The sequence below is a fragment of the Microcaecilia unicolor genome, chromosome 1 (genome assembly GCF_901765095.1).
Source record: "Microcaecilia unicolor chromosome 1, aMicUni1.1, whole genome shotgun sequence".
Classification (NCBI taxonomy): domain Eukaryota; kingdom Metazoa; phylum Chordata; class Amphibia; order Gymnophiona; family Siphonopidae; genus Microcaecilia; species Microcaecilia unicolor.
In genome coordinates this window covers 431,737,576-431,761,458 of record NC_044031.1, presented here as the reverse complement: position 1 = coordinate 431,761,458, position 23,883 = coordinate 431,737,576, and the positions used below count along the sequence as shown (strand labels likewise).

The window sequence follows — 23,883 nt, the reverse complement described above, 5'->3', positions numbered from 1 at the left end:
TAAATGTAAACAACCGTTCTTCAAATGATATATTCCTTTCTTGAAATTTACGAAAAACAAATATATAAACATAAAAAAATTAATTAAAGTGAAAATAAACATTAAATTTTGTGCATCGTCTAATATATCGATGCACACAATTTAATGTTTATTTTCACTAATGGGTCTCATATCCTCCGTCTCCTCGGCTCGTAACCTTGGAGTCATCTTCGACTCCTCTCTCTCCTTCTCTGCTCATATTCAACAAATCGCCAAAACCTGTCGCTTCTTTATCTTCAACATTAGCAAAATTCACCCCTTCCTTTCTGAACACGCCACCAAAACCCTTATTCACACCCTTGTTACTTCTCGCTTGGACTATTGCAATTTACTTCTCACTGGTCTTCCGCTCAATCATCTTTCTCCTCTCCAATCTGTCCAGAATTCTGCAGCTCGACTTATTTTCCGCCAAAATCATTATGCCCACACTAGCCCACTCCTCATGCCACTTCACTGGCTCCCTGTCCGCTTCCGTATACAGTTCAAACTCCTCTTACTGACCTTTAAATGCATCCACTCTATGACCCCTCACTACCTCTCCTCTCTCAGCTCTCCCTACATTCCTCCCCGTGAACTCCGCTCTCTGAACAAATCTCTCTTGTTGTTCCCCCTTCTCCTCCACTGCTAACTCCAGACTTCGTTCCTTTTATCTTGCGGCACCTTATGCCTGGAACCGTCTTCCCGAACCTATACGTCTAGCTCCATCTCTACCTGTTTTTAAATCTATGCTGAAAGCTCACCTTTTCACTACTGTCTTTGGCTCCTAACCACTACTCATTTGCCCTCCTCCTCCCCTGTTCCTCTTTACCCTGTAATTCCCTTGCCCATAATGTCTTGTCTGTCTGTTTTACCTAAATTGTAAGCTCTTTGAGCAGGGACTGTCTCTCTATGTCAAATGTACGCGCTGCGTGCATCTGGTAGCGCTATATAAATGCTATTAGTAGTAGTACCCAGCTTGAAAAAGTTAAGAAATACTGCTCTAAGCCACAAGGCCATCCCTATCCTGTCTTATTGCAACTCAACATAATGGAGAAATTAGGTCTTACCTGCTAATTTGCTTTCCTTTACTCCCTCCGGACTGGCCCAGAATGACTGATGGGTTGTGCACGCCTACCAGCAGGTGGAGACTGAGAAGACTGATTTTGAGGCAGCCAATAAGAGCCGTGCTCAGTCCCTTGGAAACCTCAGTATTCGCATAGCAAGGCAAAAGGAAAGAGAAACACTAAACATCTGTGCGCCAGTCGGTTCATACAGCCACCTACCAATAAAGAGACCTTGCTGGCCAATGTCGAAAAAGTTTGACTACTCCAAACTGAGTCAGCAACATCATCAGTAATGTACCCATGTGCAACCATGTAGAAACAGTTGAATAATTGGTCTCTTTGCGAATATAGACATATCCATAGTTAAAATAAATAAAAATATATATAATTTCTTTTGTCAAACAGCTCCCCACGGTGATAAGAGCAAATGAAATCTCCAAGAACAAATCGAATACCGAATAGGGAGGGATCTGGGCTGGTCCGGGGGGACTAAAGGAAAGCAAATTACCAGGTAAGACCTAATTTCTCCTTCCTTAGTGTCCCTCCGGACCGGCCCAGAATGACTGATGGGAAGTACCAGAAAAGTAAACCACAGGAGGGACCAAACTAGAACCACTGCAAGATCCCGGTAAACGAATACCGAGACCCAACGCACCTGGACATCTGTCCAACTATATCAAACAAATAACGATGTCCAAGACACCTGAACACTAGAGCTCAGTTACCGTCACATGGGCCGCTAAAAGAGCAACCAGATGCAATTCTGTCCAGCTCATGAGCTGATCTGAGCACCAGAATACCAAAATCTAGAATAAGCCTCGTCAGAGTTGCCAAAGAACACTCCTGTCGATTGAAGACATGAATCCTTTCAGAACAAGCAGAAGGAACAAACTGTGCGCCAAGACAACAGGAAACGACCTGTCAAAATACCGAACAATGGATGCACAAGATAACTCCAGAACTAAGCACTCTCCCTATCAAGCAGAGGCAGTTACCACATAGATTGCCCTGCCAACCTTCATGAGGAATGAAGTCCCTGCAAAACCCCAGACAGGTCCTAGAAGAATAAGGAGCATAGACTGGAAATACTAAGGAATAACCAGACTTTCTGAAGAAAGAAACTGGTACCCAATGTTCTCAAGGGCCCAAGCCTCTGAAAGAAAGAGAGCCATGAAATGACTCTGAATATATGAGGGGAGAGAGAAGAGCACAAAGGAAGAAGAAGCAGAGTGAGAATAAACTATGAGTGAAATCACAATGAGTAAAGAAAGTCACTTGGGAGTCAAAAGAGGCGAACACTGTCACAAAAAGACCACACAGTCTCAGAAAGATTCGCAAAGAGTCACTCAAGGGGCAAACCGAGCCAGCATGGCAACCTGACTAAAACGGAAAATAAGGTTATTCCCCCCAGTCCAAAATACTCACGTATATGTGGCACTGTTGAATGGCAGCGGACCAGTCCATGGGTATAGGAGAGATGTCCGATGGATGCCAAACTAAGACAAAAGCCAAAGAAGTAGAACTTTGACAAGAGCAAGCATCTGAGCTAAGTCAAAAGATGAAGATCCCCAGTGTCTGAACAACGGAACGGGTCCATCAGCAACAAGGCAGAAGGCATCAAAAGGCTGTACATTCGTTGGCCCTGGAAAGAACTGTGAGTCACAGAACTACCGAACTATTGATACGAAGAACCACCAAACATGGCCTAGGAGATCAAACCAAAAAACACAAGAAAATCCAGGAACTGTGACTTATCATCCCTCAAGAAAAACCTAGAGGAATCTCTCTGTCTCACAAGAAGATTCACAGCTCATTGAGACTGCTGATGTTGCCGCTCTGACAGAGGAGAACAGACACACAGGGGCCTCCCTGACACCAGCGCCGAGTTCCCAAAGAGATGGTGCCATTCAATCTCACAAGCGAATCACTTTGACCCTGGAACCACAACCGTCATCCCAGCCTAGCCAAGGTAAGAGACTGGAAGCAGAGAAAAAAATGAGCTCCAGAAAATTCCCACTGTCAACTAAGAAGCCGAGCAGCCAAGATGGGAAGCATAACCGAGTAAAGAAGACTGTGTGAGGGCTAGGCGGAACTCCCTCCATCTCGACAACTGCTCAGTAGTGATAGAGCTGTTGGAGCCGAGATCTCAGAAGTAAAGCCATCCTCAGACTCCCAACTCCTGGAAAATAACAGATACAGGAAGCCAACCGGCCTCCATAGAAAAGGAAAAAAAAACAAAAAAATCCTGACTACTCTGCAAATCCAACAGAAGGAAATCTGCAGAAATGCCTGACATCTTACGTTGGGGAGTTCCCAACTCATTAGGAAGCCACCAGGAAACTCGTAGGAGTCAGAAAAAAAAAAGGCAAATGATCAAGAATAGCCGCCAAAAACGTGTCTGACTGAGGAAATGAGAGATGAAACAGTTAGTCCTGGTACACCATTCTCGCACTGTAGGATCGCAGCTCGACAGGGTTAAACAGAGCAGAGGAAGGATGTAAGAGAAAAGCTGAAGATAGCAACCCCCGGTGAGGCTAAGACACACGGGACGCAATAACCACCATAGGAGATAGTAAGGGATGCAGGCAGCATGCTGAGAAAGGCACTGTAAAGCCTTTGAATAATTTAGAGTTCAAGGTTCTCAGAGAGGAAGAATAACAAGAAGGCAGCTAGCTTCTTCAAATGGTGAAAGAAATGAGGTCACCAACGAGAAACGAAATCACAAAGGAGAAAACATAATAAACAAGCAAAAGAAAGTGAATCAAAATCCACTAATGGCAATATACGCAAGCTGTGATAGCTAGCAAACTTGTGCCAACATCTGAGAAAAAGGATACTGATATGCCCAAGTATGGAGAGAAACAGTGGAAACCATGAGCCCACAAAAAAAATGCTTTGGCTCGAAATAACAGTTAGAAATTCCTTGCAAACAGCTGAGGAAAGACCACTGATACACCAGGTATGTAGAGAAACTAACTGTAAACTATGATCTCAGTAGGATCATACGAATAGAAAAAAATTGTCAATGTAAAATGCACATAACAGCAAGTAACAAACATTATAGAAATTCCTCGACATCTGGAATACTGAAGGAGAAAAAAAAACCCATGTGGTTCTCCAAGGTTAAAAGAAGGTCCCCCTGAGAATAGTCCCACAGAAACAGAAAAATATGAGAAACTGACATGCTGTCTCAATTTCCAGTGGACATACTTTGTGCCTTTTCTAAAGTGTAAAAGTCTTTTTTTATTTTCAGAACGTGACAGAATAGGAGAATCATCCCCAAACCGTCCACTGGGCTACGAGGAACGTAACAGTTCAACAGATAGTGCTTTGCTACCTAACTCAGGGATGAGAGGAGATGAACACCTAATGTAGCAGACCAGAGAAAGTAAGGCGATCTTCCAACAGTTATGGCTCTTCCAAGAGAGAACACCATAATATACAATAGTGGGAGATGAACCCACAAAGACAGGTGCCCAAATAGTTGCTCTACTAAAAGAGCACAACTCACTAGTCATACCAAACCAGCCAGACAGCCCTCTGGAAAAAAAAAAAAACGCATGAGCAAGGTTAGAAGCATGTGCTTATCCGCCAGGCAGTACCAGTGCAGCTACTGGCCACAAACCTGAAAGGCATGAGCAAATAGCAGAACAGATGGGTGAAAGGTAACACAGTCCCAGAGATTATCAGGGCTGGCACATGTCTAGAACCCTAGAATACCAGAGAGAACATAGCACAGCAGATAAAATGATAAAACAGACTCTAAAAACAGGCCCTCAATAAATAAATAAAAGGTGTAAATTCCAGGAGAATACAAAAGGGAAAGAAACCTGAATCACGCAGAGAAACATTATATAGAGACCACAGAAATCTAAATAACTAGTGTCTGCATTAGTCAACTGTCAGCAGGCAAGCAAGACACCGTCAACAACAACAAGTAAACTGTACTTGTATAAAACCAATAGGTTATGTCCTTCCAGATTTCCAATTCTAGAAAAAAAATATATTAGATATTGCCCGTACACCATACAAACTGTAGAGAAGTACAGACAGTTTCCATGCCCCATTTAGATGCCAGAGAAAATAGCATATTGTGTCCTTGCAATACCCAGAATCTAAGGAAATTAATTATTTTATACTGCATACACAGAATCTGGTCGTTAGAAAAGAATCCTTACCAGAGATAGTTTTATTTACATCCATACTGTATCAGATTCTGCCAACTTCGATGCAAGGAAAGAGAAACCACAGGACAGAGTACAGTAGCCTCCAGCTCCAGACAAACACAAAAAGATGGCAGTCTGCACTCTAGCACACTTCACCATAAAGCAGCTGAAAGGAAAATATTTAGAGACAGTCTGCCACCGTACACTCAAACCTCTCATTCTGCAATGGCTGTTCAACCTTCAAATTAGCTCGAAAGGCAGAGGAAATCTCCCCCCCCTCCCCCCCCCGAGAAGACTCATAGCACTACCGAAGAGGCCGCCGGAACAATAGCAGACCACTATCAGAAGGGTCTGCACTGCTCCTCCACAGCTACAAACAAAATGGTGGTTTCCCGCAGAAAACCCAAGCGGTGTAGAAAGCCGCTGACGCCATACTGAAAACTGGCACAGCTTCCCTAACCCAAGAAGTCCTCATGCCGCCACACAGTTTTGTTTTTTTAAATGGAACCCCGTGGTTCTTTTTTTTTTTTAACTGAACTAACACCTGTCCAGAACAACCACTTGGTGCTTGAACCAAAATCCAGAGCAGAGGAAGAGGAACAATAACATGCTCCCGAGCCCATGACCCTGCAGGGAGACAGCCATGACAGCAGGCTAAAGTCATTGCACCTGCCTGCTTTTAGTTTAGTTTTTGTTTTGTTTTAATATCATAGTGGCTGTTCCCCGTGGCTCTGCAAACTCCCTTTCCTCGAAGGTGTTGACGCCAGCAACGGACCACAGTCCACCCTGAACCCTCAGGCATACAGGGAAAGCTCGGGGGATAGGAGGGGGGAGGGACCCGGCCACCCGAGTGTAGCACCCCCATGGCCCTCAGCCTCTGCCAGCAGATAACTTCAAACTTATTAGACTGAGAAAGAAATAAGTACATTTACCTGAGCTAACAGAAATTTGAAACTAAAAAACAGAATAGACATTTTGAGACCAAGGGGGCTCACCACATCTACCGCCTGCTGGAGACTGAGAATACAGAGGTTTCCAAGGGGCTGAGCACGGTTCTAATGTCCCACCAGTCATTCAAGAGTCTGCTACCTGCCAGATCGTAAGTGTAGATCAAAAGGTTTCCCCAAGTCTGGGAAAAATTACATCCCAAAGGGGAGTAAATATCTATAAAAGCTCGCTGCTCCATTGACATCGACGAATGCCACTGCGCTTACATATGTGAATCTGCCATAAGCCAGCACTGCAATATGCTCTTCCTCCCCAGCAGGATAGCTTGTTTTACAAAATTCAAATAGCCTCTCTCAGCAGGTCTTATGCAATATATCTTATTAAAGAGCATGAGAGCAATGGGGCTCCAAATCCAACACCACATTTTTGAAACATTTACTTATACAATCCCAGAAAGATATCATCTTGGGACAGGCCCAAAACACAGGGCCAATGCAACTGTAGGTTGTAAACATTTCAAGCATACATCATTGTGATGGAAAGTCGCCTTAAACGCTTGATAGGGAGAAATATACAAACGAAATAAGAATTTATACTGTAATTCCCAGTGTAATACATTTTTCATAAGCTTATCACTTGCCAAAAGACAGTTAAGCTGTTCACCTAGAAGTGCTCCCACTGCTGCTCCAGGATGTTAAAAAAATAAAAATAAGAGACACCAAATTTTGGTGCAGTTTAAAAAAACAAAAAAAAAAAAACCTTTTTGTTATAGCACTGAACTTGCACACCTCCTGACAGCTGGTGTTAAAATTTTAGAGCAGAAGCAAAGGGTCATCTGAGGTGCATACTTCACCTCTAATGAACCTTTCTGACAACGATTACTGGATACCCAACTGAACCCTGGATACCCCCCCCCCCCCCATCCTCCCCAACCCCTTACCCATCTTCGGTCAGGAGATATAAGGGGTGCCCATTTGCTTATGCCTCTGGTACTATATTGAAATATGGCACCACCTGACCCCTTGGGATACATTAGATTGCACCATTATAGTAAGCCTGACAAATATGGGAAAATGGCAGTAGATGAAGGGGAACACCACTGGGCACCCCCCCCCCCCCCCAAGGAACAGATAAGCATTACCAGTCAGCTGGGGCAGGGAGATATAACACAGTTTCAGAGGCTCACTAGTCAAGGGCCTTCTTGTATCTATTCAAAGTTCAAAGTATGTACCCTAGTTCACAAAATCATCCACGGCGATGCCCCAGCCTACATGTCAGACCTGATAGACCTACCACCCAGGAATGCTAAAAAATCATCTCGCACATTCCTTAATCTTCATTCCCCAACTGCAAAGGTCTAAAATACAAATTAATGCACGCATCAACCTTTTCCTATATGAGTACGCAATTCTGGAACGCGTTGCCACGCAACCTAAAAGCGATCCATGAACTGACCAACTTCCGCAAACTACTGAAGACCCATCTCTTTGACAAGATATACCATAAAGATCAACACATGTAAAACTCCACACATATATCCAGAAATGTTTAATAATGCCTTCTGTTATATTACTATCTTGTATTCTATTACCATGAGGCATATTTTCAAAGCACTTAGCCTCCCAAAGTTCCATAGAAACCTATGGAACTTAGCCTCCCAAAGTGCTTTGAAAATATGCCTCCATGTAACCCAAAATCCTTCTGTAACACCAAATGTCTATTCTCTGCTTATTTCCACTATCCACAATGTATTCTAAGCCACTTTGAGCCTGCAAAGAGGTGGGAAAATGTGGGGTACAAATGCAATAAATAAATAAATTTGGGGGGAGGGGGGATCTTTTCTCCTCCTATGATTGTTTGACTATTAAACAGGGACTGGCTCATGTACTGACAAGAAGGAAAGAAAGAAAGAAAGAAAGAAAGAGAAACTTCCACCTGATGCAGAAAAACGGAAGCATGTTACCACAGTGATTTTTCTGCAGACGCACATTTTTTCAACATTGATGGCATACATGTTACCACAATTCACTGCATTGGGAGTAAAAAAAAAAATTTCAGCGCATGCATATAAACTCACTGCACACCGAGCCTCAATGCACAATTCTAACACACACCACTTATGAACTCTAAATCAGCTTCTCTAGAGCGAGGATGCCTGGCTGCACAAAGAGGCATAACCAGCAAAAAGGAGGAGGTGACAATGCCCTGTACAAGTCATTAATAAGGCCCCACTTGGAGTACAATGTTCAGTTTTGGAGGCCATATTTTGCTAAGGATATAAATAAAAAAAACAAACTTGAAGCAGTTCAGAAGGTGGTGACCAACACGGTATGGGGTCTGCGCCAGAAGAGACAGGTGATATGATGCAGACCTTTAAATACTTGAAAGGTATTTAATGAGCAAACAAATGTTTTTGAAAGACAGGGAAGCTTTAGAACTAGAGAATAGGAAATGAAATGTGAGTTGATAAACTTTAAAATTAACAACAGGAAATACTAAAAGGTGGTGGATGCCTGGAACCAAAACAGTGACAGAATTGAAATACAGAGGATCCCTATCTAGCAAGAAGATGGATCAAAGCAAAAACAAAATGTAATTTATACAGAGTAACAGGTTCAATCCTAAACAAAGGCATATAGGAGGTAATCTGCATGCTCTGCACAGAGGGACAGGTAGTACTGTAGCAACCACTGTTTGGGGAGGCTAAAGGGGGTGGGGCTTACAGCCATAATTGTCTGACGCAGAAAAAAATAAGTAAAATTAAAAGTTACAATTAACACCTTTTATTAAATGTAGATATTAGATATGTATCATATGTCACAAAAGTGGTTGCTCAAAGCATATACTAACCAACGTGTATACTATTCAAAAATGTTATCACTTATTAAACACTGCTATTTCCATCCATGGAATTTTCGGTATATAAATTTGTCATGGTGGAGAAGAGACTGAATCCCAAGGAAGGGCTGCCGCTGCTCATTATTGACAAGTAACGGATTTATCTAACATAAATGCCATATCATATTCTAAACTCAATTATTTCAAGTACTTAACCAACACTAAACCACATACACATCTATGGAACAATTCAACACCAGATCCTCCAAAATATTTTAAAAACAAACCATGTCTGGTGTTATGACAAACTAAAATTAAATTAAAGTGTTGATGTTTGTCACCTCAATAAGGCCAACAATCCCTCAACTGCAAAACACTGCACAAACTTGTGCAAAAACACACTCGGAACCTTACTGTACCATAAGTATTACATTGGGCAGACCCTAATACACATATATTGCACCCAGACAACATCACAGACCGTCAATAATATGAAACAAGGGATCATATCACAATTCTCATGTACAGCCACAAAACATCCTTTTAGGGTGGATAGTATTCACAATGAGCTCCTTTTATTATTAACGACCAGAGATAAGAGTTTTCAAATTTCAATTTTGGCACAGTATAAGTCATCACAAACAAAATATAGGAAAACCAAAAGCTGGAATATAATTTTCTGCTCTCAGAACAGGGCATTCATTAAATCCCTGCAATTATTTTTTAAATCAATATCACTTAATTTTAATAAGGCTCATTAATAGTTTAATTAATGTATTAATACACAACATGTGAGGAAAGCATGAGGGGCATGGCTCATGGGATTCCATCTAACTCCTCTGCATGCGTGTGCATGTTTGTTGTCCATATTGTCTCTGTGTCCATCACTGACCAGGAGACAATTTGGTCCCATGATGTTAAAATTTTCAAACCCTTATAATTTCTTTATAATATTTCATTGGATTGGAAAGAATAAAAACAGTATGTTCTGGAGCAAAGACCTACAGAAGTCCACGATCCATGGAAGTGATCAGATCCCTCAATTTCATCTCAAGGTTTCTGAGTTCTAGCCACTCCAAATAAACCTTTCACAAAAGATACCGCCAGAAAGTTCAAGGTGATAACCAACTGCAACACATAAAACACCATCAAACTGGGGAAAAAATCTATACCAACACTTCTCAAAATGCAGCCACCAGACCTAATTATTGCCATTTCTGCTCTCAGCAAGCCCAAGATGTGTAGTGTCCATACTTCTACGGTATTGTCATAAGGATTGTTTTGGGGGAGGGGGGAGGAGAGAAAACCTCTCTAAGCAGCCACCAACAACAGTGCTTCCACTAAGGCCACCAAAAAGATGTTTTGCACGTACCCCTGTCCTCCATTTTAACTTCCTCTATTGGAAAGCAGAACAAAATGTATTGTACTATTTTGGTATTTTGTCAGGTACTTGAACCTGGGTTGGCCACCGTTGGAAACAGGATACTGGGCTTGATGGACCTTCGGTCTGTCCCAATATGGCAACACTTAACGTTCTTATATAATAATTTAAAAACACCTAAAAACAACCAAAGCATTATTTTCAAGCATGCAGACACAAGAAATAGATGCTTTTCTGTGTCCGTAACACCACGGAGCACAGAATGGTGCACAGACCACACAATGCATAACATAGGGGGTTGATACTGAAAGGGATTTAACCAGCCAGAAATGGCTTCTGGCCAGATACATTGCCTGTTTAGGGCTAACCAGTTCATGCTGCTGAAAATGACTGGTTAGTGCTTAAAGCAAAACCAGCTATTTTAAGGGCATTCTGATATTCAGCAAACCAGCTAAAGGTCACCATATAAACAGGACAGCATAAAAGTCATCTTTATTCGGTGCCCCATAGCTAGTTAAATGCTGAATATTGCATTTAACCGGCTATGGTATAGCCGGCTTCGGAAACCCAGAAAGTCAATGCTGGAGCCTGGACATGGCCTGGCGTTGAATTTCCAGGTATAACACCAGTGGCAGTCAGCTGAATATAGACCCTATAGAATTCTAATAGCCCAGCTCAGTTCATCTATGTAAATTTCAATCTATTGCACCATAATAAAACAAAATAAAACTATTAAATCTGGAAGACATTTTAGACCAGGGGTGTCCAACTTCAGCCCTTGCCAGGCTAGATTTTCAGGATGTCCACAATAAATATGCATGAGATCTATTTACATATAGTGGAGGTAGTGAATGCAAATAGATTCATATATATTCATTGGGGAAATCCTAAAAATGCAAATAGATTCATATTCATTGGGGAAATCCTAAAAACCCAACTGTACTGCGGGCCCTTTGAGGTCTGAGGTTAGATACCCCTTAGACTATAAATATTTCAAAATGCATCTCATATTTATCCATAAAGTAATGTTAATTATAGTACTGCTCCACAAATCCTATTAGTAGGTTGTGATACCTTTTAAAGAAGCAATCAAAAAGATGATGTCATAGTAAGGGCGAAAAAATATTTAGAAAACCTGGGTGCTAGAGGAACCAGGTTAAAAAAAAAAAACCCCAAGCTTTCATTACCCTCTTTTTCCCCCCAGTTTTTGTTGTGGGGTGGGGTGGGGTGGGAGGGATTCTCAAAGCAAACCAGACTTGAAATGTTTCATTTAGACTGGTTTTAGCCAGTCTAAATGAAACGTTATTGTGTGGCCAATGCACACTGACTTTTGGGGCTGCTTTTACCTTTAACAGAAGCAGCCATTGAAAGTCCTATGCAAATGAGCTAGCTGGTATTTAAATGAGGCCATTAGTGATTCTGTGCAATGCTCAGAGAAACAGCACACACACGCAACAGCTCTGAGCTGTCATTAGAGTCCCACATGCACAGAGCTCTTCCCTGCTTCCAGCCCTGGTTCGTGGTCTTCAAGCTCATTTCCTTCATTCCAACCAAATTCACGGTGCTCTCTTCTTTGCGAACCTGAGTCATCCTGGCAGCTCGACAGTTTTGAGCTACTTTTGCTGCTCCCGTTGCACAGAGCAGGGCTCATCCTGCAGTGCACTGCCCATCAGTTCATGCTGGTGCTTTTAATATCACTTTTGCACGAGGCAGAAGGCAAGATTTCCTTCTGAAGCCGATAAATATACAGATGTCAATTTCAGGAAGCTCCCCAAAGAGCAGAAAGTGCACCAGCCACTCTCTCTGACCGCAGGAGCGATCCTCCAAGTGCTGCCCTCTGCCCCCTTAGTGTGCCCGTTGACTGGGCAAGCACCAGAACATTTCTTCTCCTTTAACGTCCAATGCTCAACACTAATAGCATGCATATAATCTGCATGCTGTTAGTGTTGAGCATTGGTTGGTAATTCCAATGAGGTGCTCTAGCCAGTGTTTTCCGTAACTGTTCTCTACAGTGACAGAATTCTCTGCATTTGCCCCTCAGTATTTTGCTTTTCACTATTTGATTTTCTTTTGGGGGATTTTTTTTTAATTTTTTTCTGATCTTAGCTTTTTGCATTTTTGTTTAATATTTAGCTTGTTTCATTTTGGCTTTTTATTTTTATGTCTCACCCCCTCTTCTACAGCAGAAAAGAGAATCAGGCTTGGGTCGGTGGCTGGTGCTAATTTTAGGCACCTGAGAATTTTACTGTCCTTTCATCTATCAAGACAGCATACAGGTGTCTCTTCTTTGCACATAACACAGACGTGACAAAAAGGAACCTGTGTGCTCTTATACTGTAGGTTGTAATTTGTTTAGCTGGACTAATAGAAGTGCTTCCGAAACCCATACTGGAATTAACTATCCTATATAATAAAACGCACCTCCAACGTTCTGAAGCTGACTGCGTGGACATAAGCCTCGAGGCATTCGTGCTTCTGTATCCATCTCCTGAAATGATGATGTCTCCCACTTCCGAGTGCGTCAGCAGCGACAGCGCCCAATCACAACAGAGCAGCGCGAGCCAACTCCGTTGCGTACCTGTGCTGACGGGGGACCCCAACCCCCGACAGCCGAAGTCCTCTTCTCGGCTGCCGCGTTGCTTGCTGAATGATCTGATCAAGTTTCTGTGTGTGCGTCTGACATCAGAGGCACGCACAGAAACTTGATCAGACCATTCAGCAAGCAACGCCGGCGCAGATGAGAAGAGGACTTTGTCTGTCAGGGGTTGGGGTCCCCCGTCAGCACAGGTACGCGACGGCGGCGGGGGAGGGTTTTTGGCGGGGGGGGGTCGAGAGGGTCGCTGCAGGGGGGTTCGTGAGGGGGCCTTGAACTGGAAGGGAGGGAGGGAGGCGTGGGTCTCGGAGGGGACAGAGCGAGACAGCGAGGAAGGGTGGGGGATTACCTTGCTAGCGACCGTTTCATTGCCTACCGAAACGGGCCTTTTTTTACTAGTATTGTAATACAACCCTGGAAAGTAATTTGCTGAAAAAAGAACAATTCTAAAACAAGCTCCTACAAACCAAACAAACACTCTGGGTTGAGAGGAAGGATATACGTGTGCACACACGGGTCAGAAAGGGAGTGAACACCAGTGCTGTCCAATTTGCGATTCGAATCATCAATTCATTTTTGGTGAATCGATTCAAATTGATTCATTTTTGGTGAATCAATTTGTTTCTTTGAAAAAATCAAATTTTTTTACTCACTCAACAGCCTTTCCTCTAGCCTTTCTCTGCGGCTCCCCTTTCCTGCCCCCTCCATGAAACCACCTTCCCCCGCATACCAGGGCCCTTTTTACCACAGCGGGTAATCCCCCCCCCCCCCCCCCAAAAAAAAGCCATGCGATAACATTACTCTTACTGTGTGCCCATAAAACGAGGAGCACTTCCCGCCACCCACTGAACTGGCGGTAAGGGCTCCCATGGTAACCTGCACGCTGCCTGATTACCACTGGGTTAGCATCGTGGTAAAAATTCAAAAACATTTTCCAGCGTGCCGGAAAAAGCCAGAACTACTGCCGGCAGCTACCTGGGCCGGCAGCAGTTCCAGGTTGCCACACGGCAACCCTTTCGTAAAGGGCCCCTTAATGCTATTCTATAGCATTGTGGAGGAGTGGCCTAGTGGTTAGAGCACCGGTCTTGCAATCCAGAGGTGGCCGGTTCAAATCCCACTGCTGCTACTTGTGAGCTTGGGCAAGTCACTTAACCCTCCATTGCCTCAGGTACAAACTTAAGATTGTGAGCCCTCCTGGGACAGAAAAATATCCAGAGTACCTGAATATAGCTCACCGTGAGCTACTACTGAAAGGTGTGAGCAAAATCCAAATAAATGTAATAGGCATTTCAGTGCTCATTATAGAATAGCATTGAGTACCATTTACTGAATGTAGCCCTAAGTGCCACTTCAACAGGAGGCAGCAAGTATCCACGCTAACTGCCAGCAGTGTTAACGTGCAGTAATTAACATTTCAGCATGGTAATTGCAGAGGATGGTAGGGCACACCCCCAACAATTAGCTCACAGCCTTTGCACTTAAGACACATTACGTTTTGGTGTTAAAAGTGTATTTCCCCCTAATTCTATAGGAGTTGCCAAAAATTGTGAATGCAAATTAGGGGAGGGGTGCACACCCCCAATTTGTATGCACACTGAATAACAAGCTAATCTGCACCAATAATTGGCTTTACAAGCAATTATTGGCTCTAATTAGATGTAATTGGCATTTACACCTAAAATGTTTACGTGATCTGAAAAAGGGGAAGCGGAAATGGGAGGGTCACAGGCTTAATGGGGGTGTTCCTAAAATGAACGCACGTTGTTATAGAATAAAGGGGGACAGGTGCAGCTTATAGAAAAGCAGTTTTTTCCACGCCAATTAAGCACAAAAACGTAGAACACATTAGTATAAGGGCCCCTTGGTGTAGTGTCCCAGTTCCCTGTTCTCCTAAACCACTGGCCTTCCTTTGCAATTCCCTATCTATGCGTTTGTTTCCACTTGCTGTGCCTCTAGCTCTGTAAACTGCTGTAATACGCACACCTGGACATCTATGGCAGTATAGCACGCATCTGCAATATATAAAAGAAAAGAAAAACTTAGTAAACTCTTAACATCTTGTTTCTGCTTTGTTTCAGAAGACCACAGCCTGAGATAGTTTAGCAACATGACCAAGTGCAACTGATCGGAAGAGAAAAATTAAAGAAAAAGAGAAACACATCTCCCAAATCAAAATCTATTGGCTCAAAACACTAGGGCAGGAGGAGATTCAGTGCTTCAGATGACAGGTGGCTTGAATATCACATGCAACTACAGAAACCCATGCCAGGGGATTCCTATTACTTTGTACAGCAGAAGGTAGAAATATTGCATGATGGGGGGGATGGGGAGGGTGTAGAGCAGGGGTGGCCAATTCAAAGTTTTTGATAACTTCAAAAAAGGTGTGTTTAATAAAGTCTAAAACACTGAAAGCAACGGCAGTGGTATTTCTCTCATGACTATTCAACGTAGACAAGCTAAAAATCCAGACTTGTCTTCCTGGATCACGGGGGAAAGGGTGGTTCTTACAGCGCTGCAAAAGCTCCTGGGCATACACAAAATGAAGAAAACAACTAGAAACTCTGAACAAAGGCTCAAAAGTAATGATGTACGTACTGACCTTTACTGCTCTTACTCCCTGCCCTTGCTCCCCAAAATGAATACAGAACACCAACAAAAAAAAAATGACTAGATAATGAACTGTGGGTTAATTATACCTGTATCAAACTATCAAACCTGATTTAAGAGTTAACTGTTCATTTCAACAGCAGCAAAAACTACGGTAAGTTCACAAAGATCAATATACAAAAAAAAGTAGCCCTTTTTAAGTCGTCCTCTGATTAATGTTCCCCCAAGACAACAGAACCATCATGCATCACATTGCAAGCCCCAAGTTCCTAAGTCCATACACGAACCTCAATTCTCAAAAATTCTATAATGTGCCCTAAATGTTAGCTAGTTCTATATCACCACAAGGCACAGACAAATATGTACCCCAGGCCAGTATGAATATCTTCAGATGAGGGAAAAAAATGGCACAGCGCCCCCTTACCTCCAAAAGTGCTACCACTTACACAGTCCAGGAATTTTGTACATTTGACATATCGGTGAGAGGCACAGCTCGCCTGTTTGAACACAGCAAGGACCTCCATTTACCAAGACACACTAATGGCGTGTTATCGTTTTCAGCACACACTAAGCATTAGAGCATGATCACCACGTAGATGCCCATAATATTCCTATGGGCGTCTACACGGTTAGTGCATGCTAATTTCTGGCATGCGCTAAAAACGGTAGCGTATCTTAGTAACAGGGCCCCAAGTTGCTCAATAGTACAAAATTCATTTGCACATTGAAGGGACTGAATTCACTAAGCCTTTCCCAAAGAAGGAGCACTTAGCAAATCCAGGTCCTTCAGCACGCAAATGGGATTTTGTACTACTGAACAACTTATTTATTTTTTTTTTTATTTATTTTCATTTTGCTCGCACCTTTTTCAGTAGTAGCTCAAGGTGAGTTACACATTCAGGTACTCTGGATATTTCTCTGTCCCAGGAGGGCTCACAATCTAAGTTTGTACCTGAGGCAATGGAGGGTTAAGTGACTTGCCCAAGCTCACAAGGAGCAGCAGTGGGATTTGAACCGGACACCTCTGGATTGCAAGACCGGTGCTCTAACCACTAGGTCACTCCTCCGCTCGCCATAATTAACCAGGCATACAAATTCCACAGATTTTGAAGTACTGGGGCTGCATGGCATTTTTTAGAATATAATTTTTGAATCATATTTTACAAAAGTTATTTGCCATGCCAGCCTATACAAAACTTACATGCAGATTTATTAAAAAAACATTTTTTTAATTGCAATTTACAATGTAACTCATGGTAGCTGAAGGTCCATCTTGGGCTGTACAAAACAGGGCTACACTGCTTGATAGAGAACGTCATCTGCTCAAAATAGCAAAAGTATTAATTTGCCTAATTAAGGGGGTCTTTTACTAAGGTACGCTACCGTTTTTAGAATGCACTAAATGATAAGACACGCATAGGAATGCAATAGGCATCTTAGTGTTTAGCGCACCTAAAAGTGTAAAAGGCCCTGTAAATGATAGATAAAACAGTGTGATTGCAGTGGTGATAAAAACAGAACAAAAAATAAAATAAGATGATAACCTTTTTTTAAAACTGGATTATCAATACACTTTTTTTGAAAAGCTTTCAAAAGAGACCAGAACATTCTTCCTCAGGTATATAGGACTCTACTCTGATCTAAAGAAAAACATTCTGGCCTTTGAAAGCTATTTAAAAAATGTTTTAAACTTAGTTAATAAAAAAAAAAAAAAAAAAAGAGTATCATCTTATTTTTTTGCTTTGTTTAAGTTTATTAAAACTTGCTATACTGCCTATTCTGAACAAGCAGGTCAGGACAGTTTATATCATAAGTTAACTTCTATTTATGTTGTATCTGCTGCTTAATGCAGATAGGTAAGATTGATTGCTTTTAGAATTCACACATAAATTAATTCATTTCAAAATAACTGTCATGGGGAAAAATGCACTCTCTTTCCAGAATATGCATTGCAGATTATGTACTGTATCACTCACAAAATATATATAAAAGCCAGATGTACTACCAGCATCTGTATAAATTATGAATATTTTAAAAAACAGGGGATGAGGAAAAGCAAAAAGAGAAAATCATAGCATTTAGAACTCGTTTCTCAATTTTAAAACACAGATTAAAAACTAGGTGTGCTAGCGTTTTTAGCATGTGCTAATGCTAGAGACATCCACAGGAATATGGGTGTCTCTACCATTAGCGCCCGCTAAAAACGCTAACGCGCCAACAGCACGGCTTAGTAAACAGGGCCCTTACACCACTGGTAAATCAGGAACTAGGCTTAACAGCATGTACTGTACATGGATGCATTTCTTAATAGCTGGTAGAGAGATGTGGTAGCCGTGTTAGTCCACTTTTAAAGGTAGTCGATAGAAAAGAAAATAAGATGATACCTTTTGTACTGGACATAACTTAATACATTTTTATTAGCTTTTGAAAGTAGACCTTCGTTAGATCGGAAATAAGCAAATGTTGATAGATGACAGTAAGTGAAACAGCAAAGCATTTCAGTGACAGTCTCACAGGATGAGGGTGGGTTAGGTGAGAGACAGGGAGAGCTGGGCGGATGAGGGACAGGGAAATATGCATGGAGACAGGAGGGTGACAAAGCAGTACAATTTTATGGTTTATAATGGGCTAGAAAACCCAGATCTTTGTTAAGTCCTGTCTGGTGGGTGTCAAAATATTTCAATATGTTTTAAATATTTTGACATCTATCAACATTGGCTTATTTCCGATCTAACAAAGTGCTACCTTCAAAAGCTAATCAAAAATGTGTTAAGTTACGTCTAATACAAAAGGTATCATCATATTTTCTTTTCTATGTTTTATTTTGTTCTATTTCTATTGATTACCTTAATAGATGGATAAAGCACATTCACAATCACTTTCTCTTAGTCACAACTAGATGTGGAATCTGGAACACACATTTGGGATCTATACTTGGGGGGGGGGGGGGGGGAAAGAGTCTAAAACCCACAACTTCTCTTGTGCCCTCTGGCTGTCAAAAAAGTGTCTGGCAGCTTTACAGCCTCCCCACTGGTAGGATAGCACGAGACCTAACACGGGGATCTGACCTTGTGCTGATGTCTCACAAAGCTTAGACATAAGCATCTGTTCCAGGTGAAGGAATGGAATGTCAGCTCTACAAATGCTAGTCAAGAAATGCGTTAAAATGAAATGCTTAATAAAGACTTCTATAAATAAAAAAAATTAACCCGTTTAGTAGGCAAGATGGCAGCCCAATAAACGGGTTAAATTAATGCTTTGTATAAAGTTTTTATTTCTAGCAAGGCAACCACACTGCTTGAAAACAAAGCCCAGCCACTGGATCTGAGGTTACCTCCCAGAAGACCAGAATTCACCTTGAGAACAGACAGCTCTGTATATGTCATCCTGGCGGACTGTATTCCAATCTGAACAGCACATTTTTTTTTCCCTTTCCCAGCTATTACAAGCACTGCTGTGCAGCTTATAAACTTTCAGACAACAATAGGAAGCTTGGGGTTATTTTTAGAGCTCAAGCAATAGCGGCAGCCAGCAGCAATACTGCCAGGCTTAGATACTGCACACCATCACGTATATGTATATATAGTTTGCTTTTATACTTTTTTTTTCTACAGCGGGAGCACACACTTATTCTCTACAGCTAGCCCTTGTAAGCCAGAGCGCAAAATGTGGATATAGGAGAGAGAGGAGAGGGGGCCATGGGCGTTTTCCTTACCAACAACCAAACCCTACTGAATTAAATAGCAGCAGCAATAGCAATAATGCTAAAATGAGCTGTCCAGCTTTCTGGCTTTCTTGCGGAAAACCTGGGCTGCCGTTCCCATCACAAACGAGCAGCCTTAATGAAGCGCTACAGGTATCCCCGCGGCTCTGTAGACTGCTAAATTACCAATTACCGCTTGAACCCCTGGAGGGGACTTCTCTCTCCCCCCCCCCCCCCCCACTCTCAATTATCACTGTCAATAAAGCAGCCATGGCGAAAAGGACAGGAGGAACACAACCGATTTTCCTTTGCATCGAGACACGTTTAGATCATTGGGGGAGGAGGGGGGCAATGGGGCTCACCATAATGGCGGTCTCCGTCCCCCTCCCTCCCCACCGCCCCCTTTCTTCCACTGCACCTCTAAAATTGCTTGGCAGAAGCGCATCAGCCCGATTCCAGCTGCAAGGTGGAGCCGAGCCGCCTTCACCCTCCTCCCGGGCCCGCAACATCCCCGCTCGCTTCCCAGCCGGCCGGCGGCGCACCCGCATCAACGCAGCCCCCCCCCCCCCCCCCCCCCCCGTCACGTTTTATTAAACCATCATCATATAATAAGAAGAAGAAAAGGAAGGCAGGAGATGCAAGCCACTGCTCTGTTCATTCATACCCAGTAAGAGGAGCCGGTGCGTCTGCTTGTACTCGCGCTTCTGCTCCTTGAGCGCCCGGTCGATGCTCTTGCTGACTTTCTTGGCCTCCCGCTCGGCCTCCTTCTCTTCCACCCGCAGCTTGTCCCAGTTCTTGGGCGGCGGGGAGGGATCCGGCGGCTGCTGCTGCTGCTGTGGTTTCTGGCGGCCGTGCTTATGCAGCAGCTGCCTGTCGCCCTCCGCTCCTTTGCCGCCGCCGTTCTGCAGGAGCAGCAGCCCGTCCGTGGCGTCCCCGGCGCGGCGCATCGGAGCCCCGGAGGCTCGCCAGGAGGGCACCGCAGGCTCCCCGGGCTGCGGCTGCTGGTGCTGGCGCAGATCCCCCGCCCGCAGAGGCACGCTGAGCTCCGGCGGCTGCTCCGAGTCCGAGGGGGTGGCGTTGGACAGGGAGCCGCTCGGGTCACCGAAGAGCCGCGGGCGGAGGCTGTAGCACAGTCCCATACTTTTTAAATGCACACACCGCCGGTCTGCGGGCAGCGGAAACACCCTTTGCCCAGAAACCCACGCTCTGCCTGTGGAGGGGCAGCCAATAGAAACGAGGTAGGGCTAGACCGATCTACGCGTTGACTTAGCGTTTCATCGCTGCCCTGCCATTCCCGAAAGGGGATCGGGATCCAAAATCGACTTGCCAAAGTGAGTCAGTGATCCCCACAGATTCCCAGCGTGCCATTTTGCATGTTTCTCTCCAGTCAGTTAGCGTTCGGTCCTGGGCAGATCACCTGACAAACACACACACCAAACCAGAAGAGAAGAGCGCGCGCGCGCAGGGGTGGACAGCGGGTGTCCACCTTACCGTAAACACCCCAGCAAAAGCTTCCTTACAACGAGCCGCGCGCCCGCGCCGTGCATGTCCAGAGCAAGGCATTCAGCTACTCAGCAGCGTTCCTTAAATGCCATCTTTTGGTGACAGAACACAGGGAGACGACGGAAAATTCATTCTGACGTTGCTTCTCCTTGCCCCTCATGTAGAGTCCTTGACGTATATAATTGCATATATACTTAGTGCAACATTTTTTTTTTTGGGGGGGGGGGGGGGGGGGAGAGACCCTTCATCGATATGATTCCGGTTTTCTCCATCCATTCCCCAAACATAGTTGCAGACTTATAATTTAGTTATGTATTTATTAACATAATTAACTGCCTTTTTGAGGAGATTCATCCAAGACAGTGTACAGTTAGTGTGGCTAGACGTATGCAACTTACTTTGTAGTAACAATATAACTATAACACAATGAGCCTGCCGTAGGTGCCTGGCAAAATGGTAGAAACTATTATAAATAACAAAATTACAGAGCATATTCAAAAGCATGAATTAATGAGACAAAGCCAACATGGATTTAGTGAAGGGAAATCTTCCCTCATCAATCTGGTACATTTCTTTGAAGGGGTGAACAAAGTGGGTAAAGGTGAGCCTGTAGATATTGTGTATCTGGATTTTCAAAAGACATTTGACAAAGTACTTCATGAAAGACTCCAGAGGAAATTGGAGAATCATGGGACAGGAGGTAGTGTTCTATTGTGGATTAAAAACTGGTTAAAAGATAGAAAACAGAGAGTAGGGTTAAATGGTCAGTATTCTCAATGGAGAAGAGTAGATAGTGGGGTTCCCCAGGGGTCTAGCTACTTTTTAAACATATTTATAAATGATCTAGAGATGGGAGTAACTAGTGAGATAATTACATTTGCTAATGACACAACGTTATTCAAAGTTGTTAAATTGCAAGAGGACTGTGAACAATTACAAGAGAACCTTACAAGACTAGGCACCCAAAAGGCAGATGACGTTTAATGTGAGCAAGTGCAAAGTGATGCACGTGGGAAAGAGGAACCCAAATTATAGCTACGTAATGCAATGTTCCACATGAGGAGTCACCGACCAGGAAAGGGATCTAGGCATAATTTTTGATACATTGAAACCCTCTGCTCAGTGTGCAGCACCGACCAAGAAAGCAAATAGAATGTTAGGTATTATTAGGAAAGGCATGGAAAACAAAAATGAGGATGTTATAATGCCTTTGTATCACTCCATGGTGTGACTGCACCTCGACTATTGTGTGCAATTCTGGTCACCGTATCTCAAAAAAGATATAGTGGAATTAAGAGAAGGGCAACAAAAATGATAAAGGGGATGGGTCGACTTCCCTATGAGGAAAAGCTAAAGCAGCTAGGGCTCTTCAGCTTGGAGAAAAGAAGGCTGAGGGGAGATATGATAGAGGTCTATAAAATAATAAGTGGAGTGGAACAGGTAGACATGAATGCTTGTTTACTCTTTCTAAAAATACTAGGACTACGGGGCATACAATGAAGCTAACGAGTCAGAGAAAATATTTCTTCACTCAGTGTGTAATTAAACTCTTGAATTTGTTGCCAGAGAATGTAGTAAAAGCAGTTAGATTAGCAGGGTTTAAAAAAGGTTTGGATAGCTTTCTAAAAGAAAAGTCCATAAGCCATTATTAAAATGGACTTGGGGAAAATCCACTACTTATTTCTAGGACAAGCAGCATACAATGTATTGTACTGTTCTGGGATCTTGCCAGGTACTTGTAATCAGGATTGACCACTGTTGGAAACAGAATGCTAGGTCTGATGATCCTTCTGTCTGTCCCAGTGTGGCAATACTTATGTACTTATGACCAAATGTCAGCATAATAGGCAATTCAAACATGGAAATAAGCAAATTAAATTGTAGTGATAGCAGGGGCGTAGCCAAGGGTGGGCCTAGACGGGCCCAGGCCCACCCACTTTCCTTCCAGGCCCGCCCATACAAATCCTTCATCACTGTCGCTGCCTTTTCTCCCGCGGCTTCGGGGAACGGCCGCCCGGGAGGCAGCGATCAGCGTTACCTGTCAGTGCCTGCCCTAAAATTGTACTTCTCTTCTCCCCAGGCTTCGCCCCGCTCTTTTCTTCGCTCGTCGCGCAGCGCTGCGCTGCTATTCAAACAAGCAGCTCCGCTCCTCTATGCCGCGTCCATCCGGCCCTACTAAACAGGAAGTGCATCAGAGGGCTGGATGGACGCGGCAGAGAGGAGCGGAGCTGCCTGTTTGAATAGCAGCGCAGCGCTGCGCGACGAGCGAAGAAAAGAGCGGGGCGAAGCCTGGGGAGAAGAGAAGTACAATTTTAGGGCAGGCACTGACAGGTAACGCTGATCGCTGCCTCCCGGGCGGCCGTTCCCCGAAGCCGCGGGAGAAAAGGCAGCGACAGCGATGAAGGATTTGTATGGGCGGGCCTGGAAAGTAAGTGCTGGATTTGTGGTTGGTTGGTTGGTTGGGGGGGGGGGGGGGGGGGGAGGGAAGGGATACTTTTGCCAGAGACAGAGAGGCATATTTTCAAAGCACTTAGCCTTCAAAAGTTCCATAGGTTTCTATGGAACTTTGGAAGGCTAAGTGCTTTGAAAATGAGCCCCAGAGTCAGACTTGTAGGAGGAAGGGGATTCGAGGGAACTGGAAGGAAGAGAGCTGCTGGAGATGGGAGGAAAAGGAGGAGGGGATCAGGATAGAAGGGAGAGAGCTGCTGGACATGGGAGGAAGGGGCTGGAGACCTTCTGGACAAGGGAGGAAGAGGGAGGGAAGGGAGAGAGCTGCTGGACATGGGAGGAAGAGGAGGAGGGGACTGGATGGAAGGGAGAGAGCTGCTAGACATGGGAGGGAGAGGAGGAAGGGGTTGGAGAGCTGCTGAACAAGGGAGGAAGAGGAGGAAGGGACTGGAGGGAAGGGAGAGAGCTGCTGGACATGGGAGGAAGAGAAGGAGGGGACGATGGAAGGGGGAGAGCTGCCTGAATGGAAGGGAGCGAGCTGCTGGACATGGGAGGGAAGAGGAGGAGGGGACTGGATGGAAGGGAGAGAGCTGCTGGACATGGGAGGGAGAGGA

At 43.9% G+C, this 23,883-nt stretch overlaps 1 protein-coding gene across 1 annotated transcript in view; it reads right to left on the bottom strand.

Moving 5' to 3' along the window:
• GNAL (G protein subunit alpha L) overlaps positions 1-20,721 on the bottom strand; it is a 616,946-nt gene extending 596,225 nt beyond the window's left edge. The window contains exon 1 of the mRNA XM_030212259.1: positions 19,983-20,721. Within this exon, the coding sequence (XP_030068119.1) occupies positions 19,983-20,457 (475 nt within the window). The 5' untranslated portion in view covers positions 20,458-20,721. The remainder of the gene's footprint in view (positions 1-19,982) is intronic.
• Between the last annotated feature and the right edge of the window lie 3,162 nt (positions 20,722-23,883).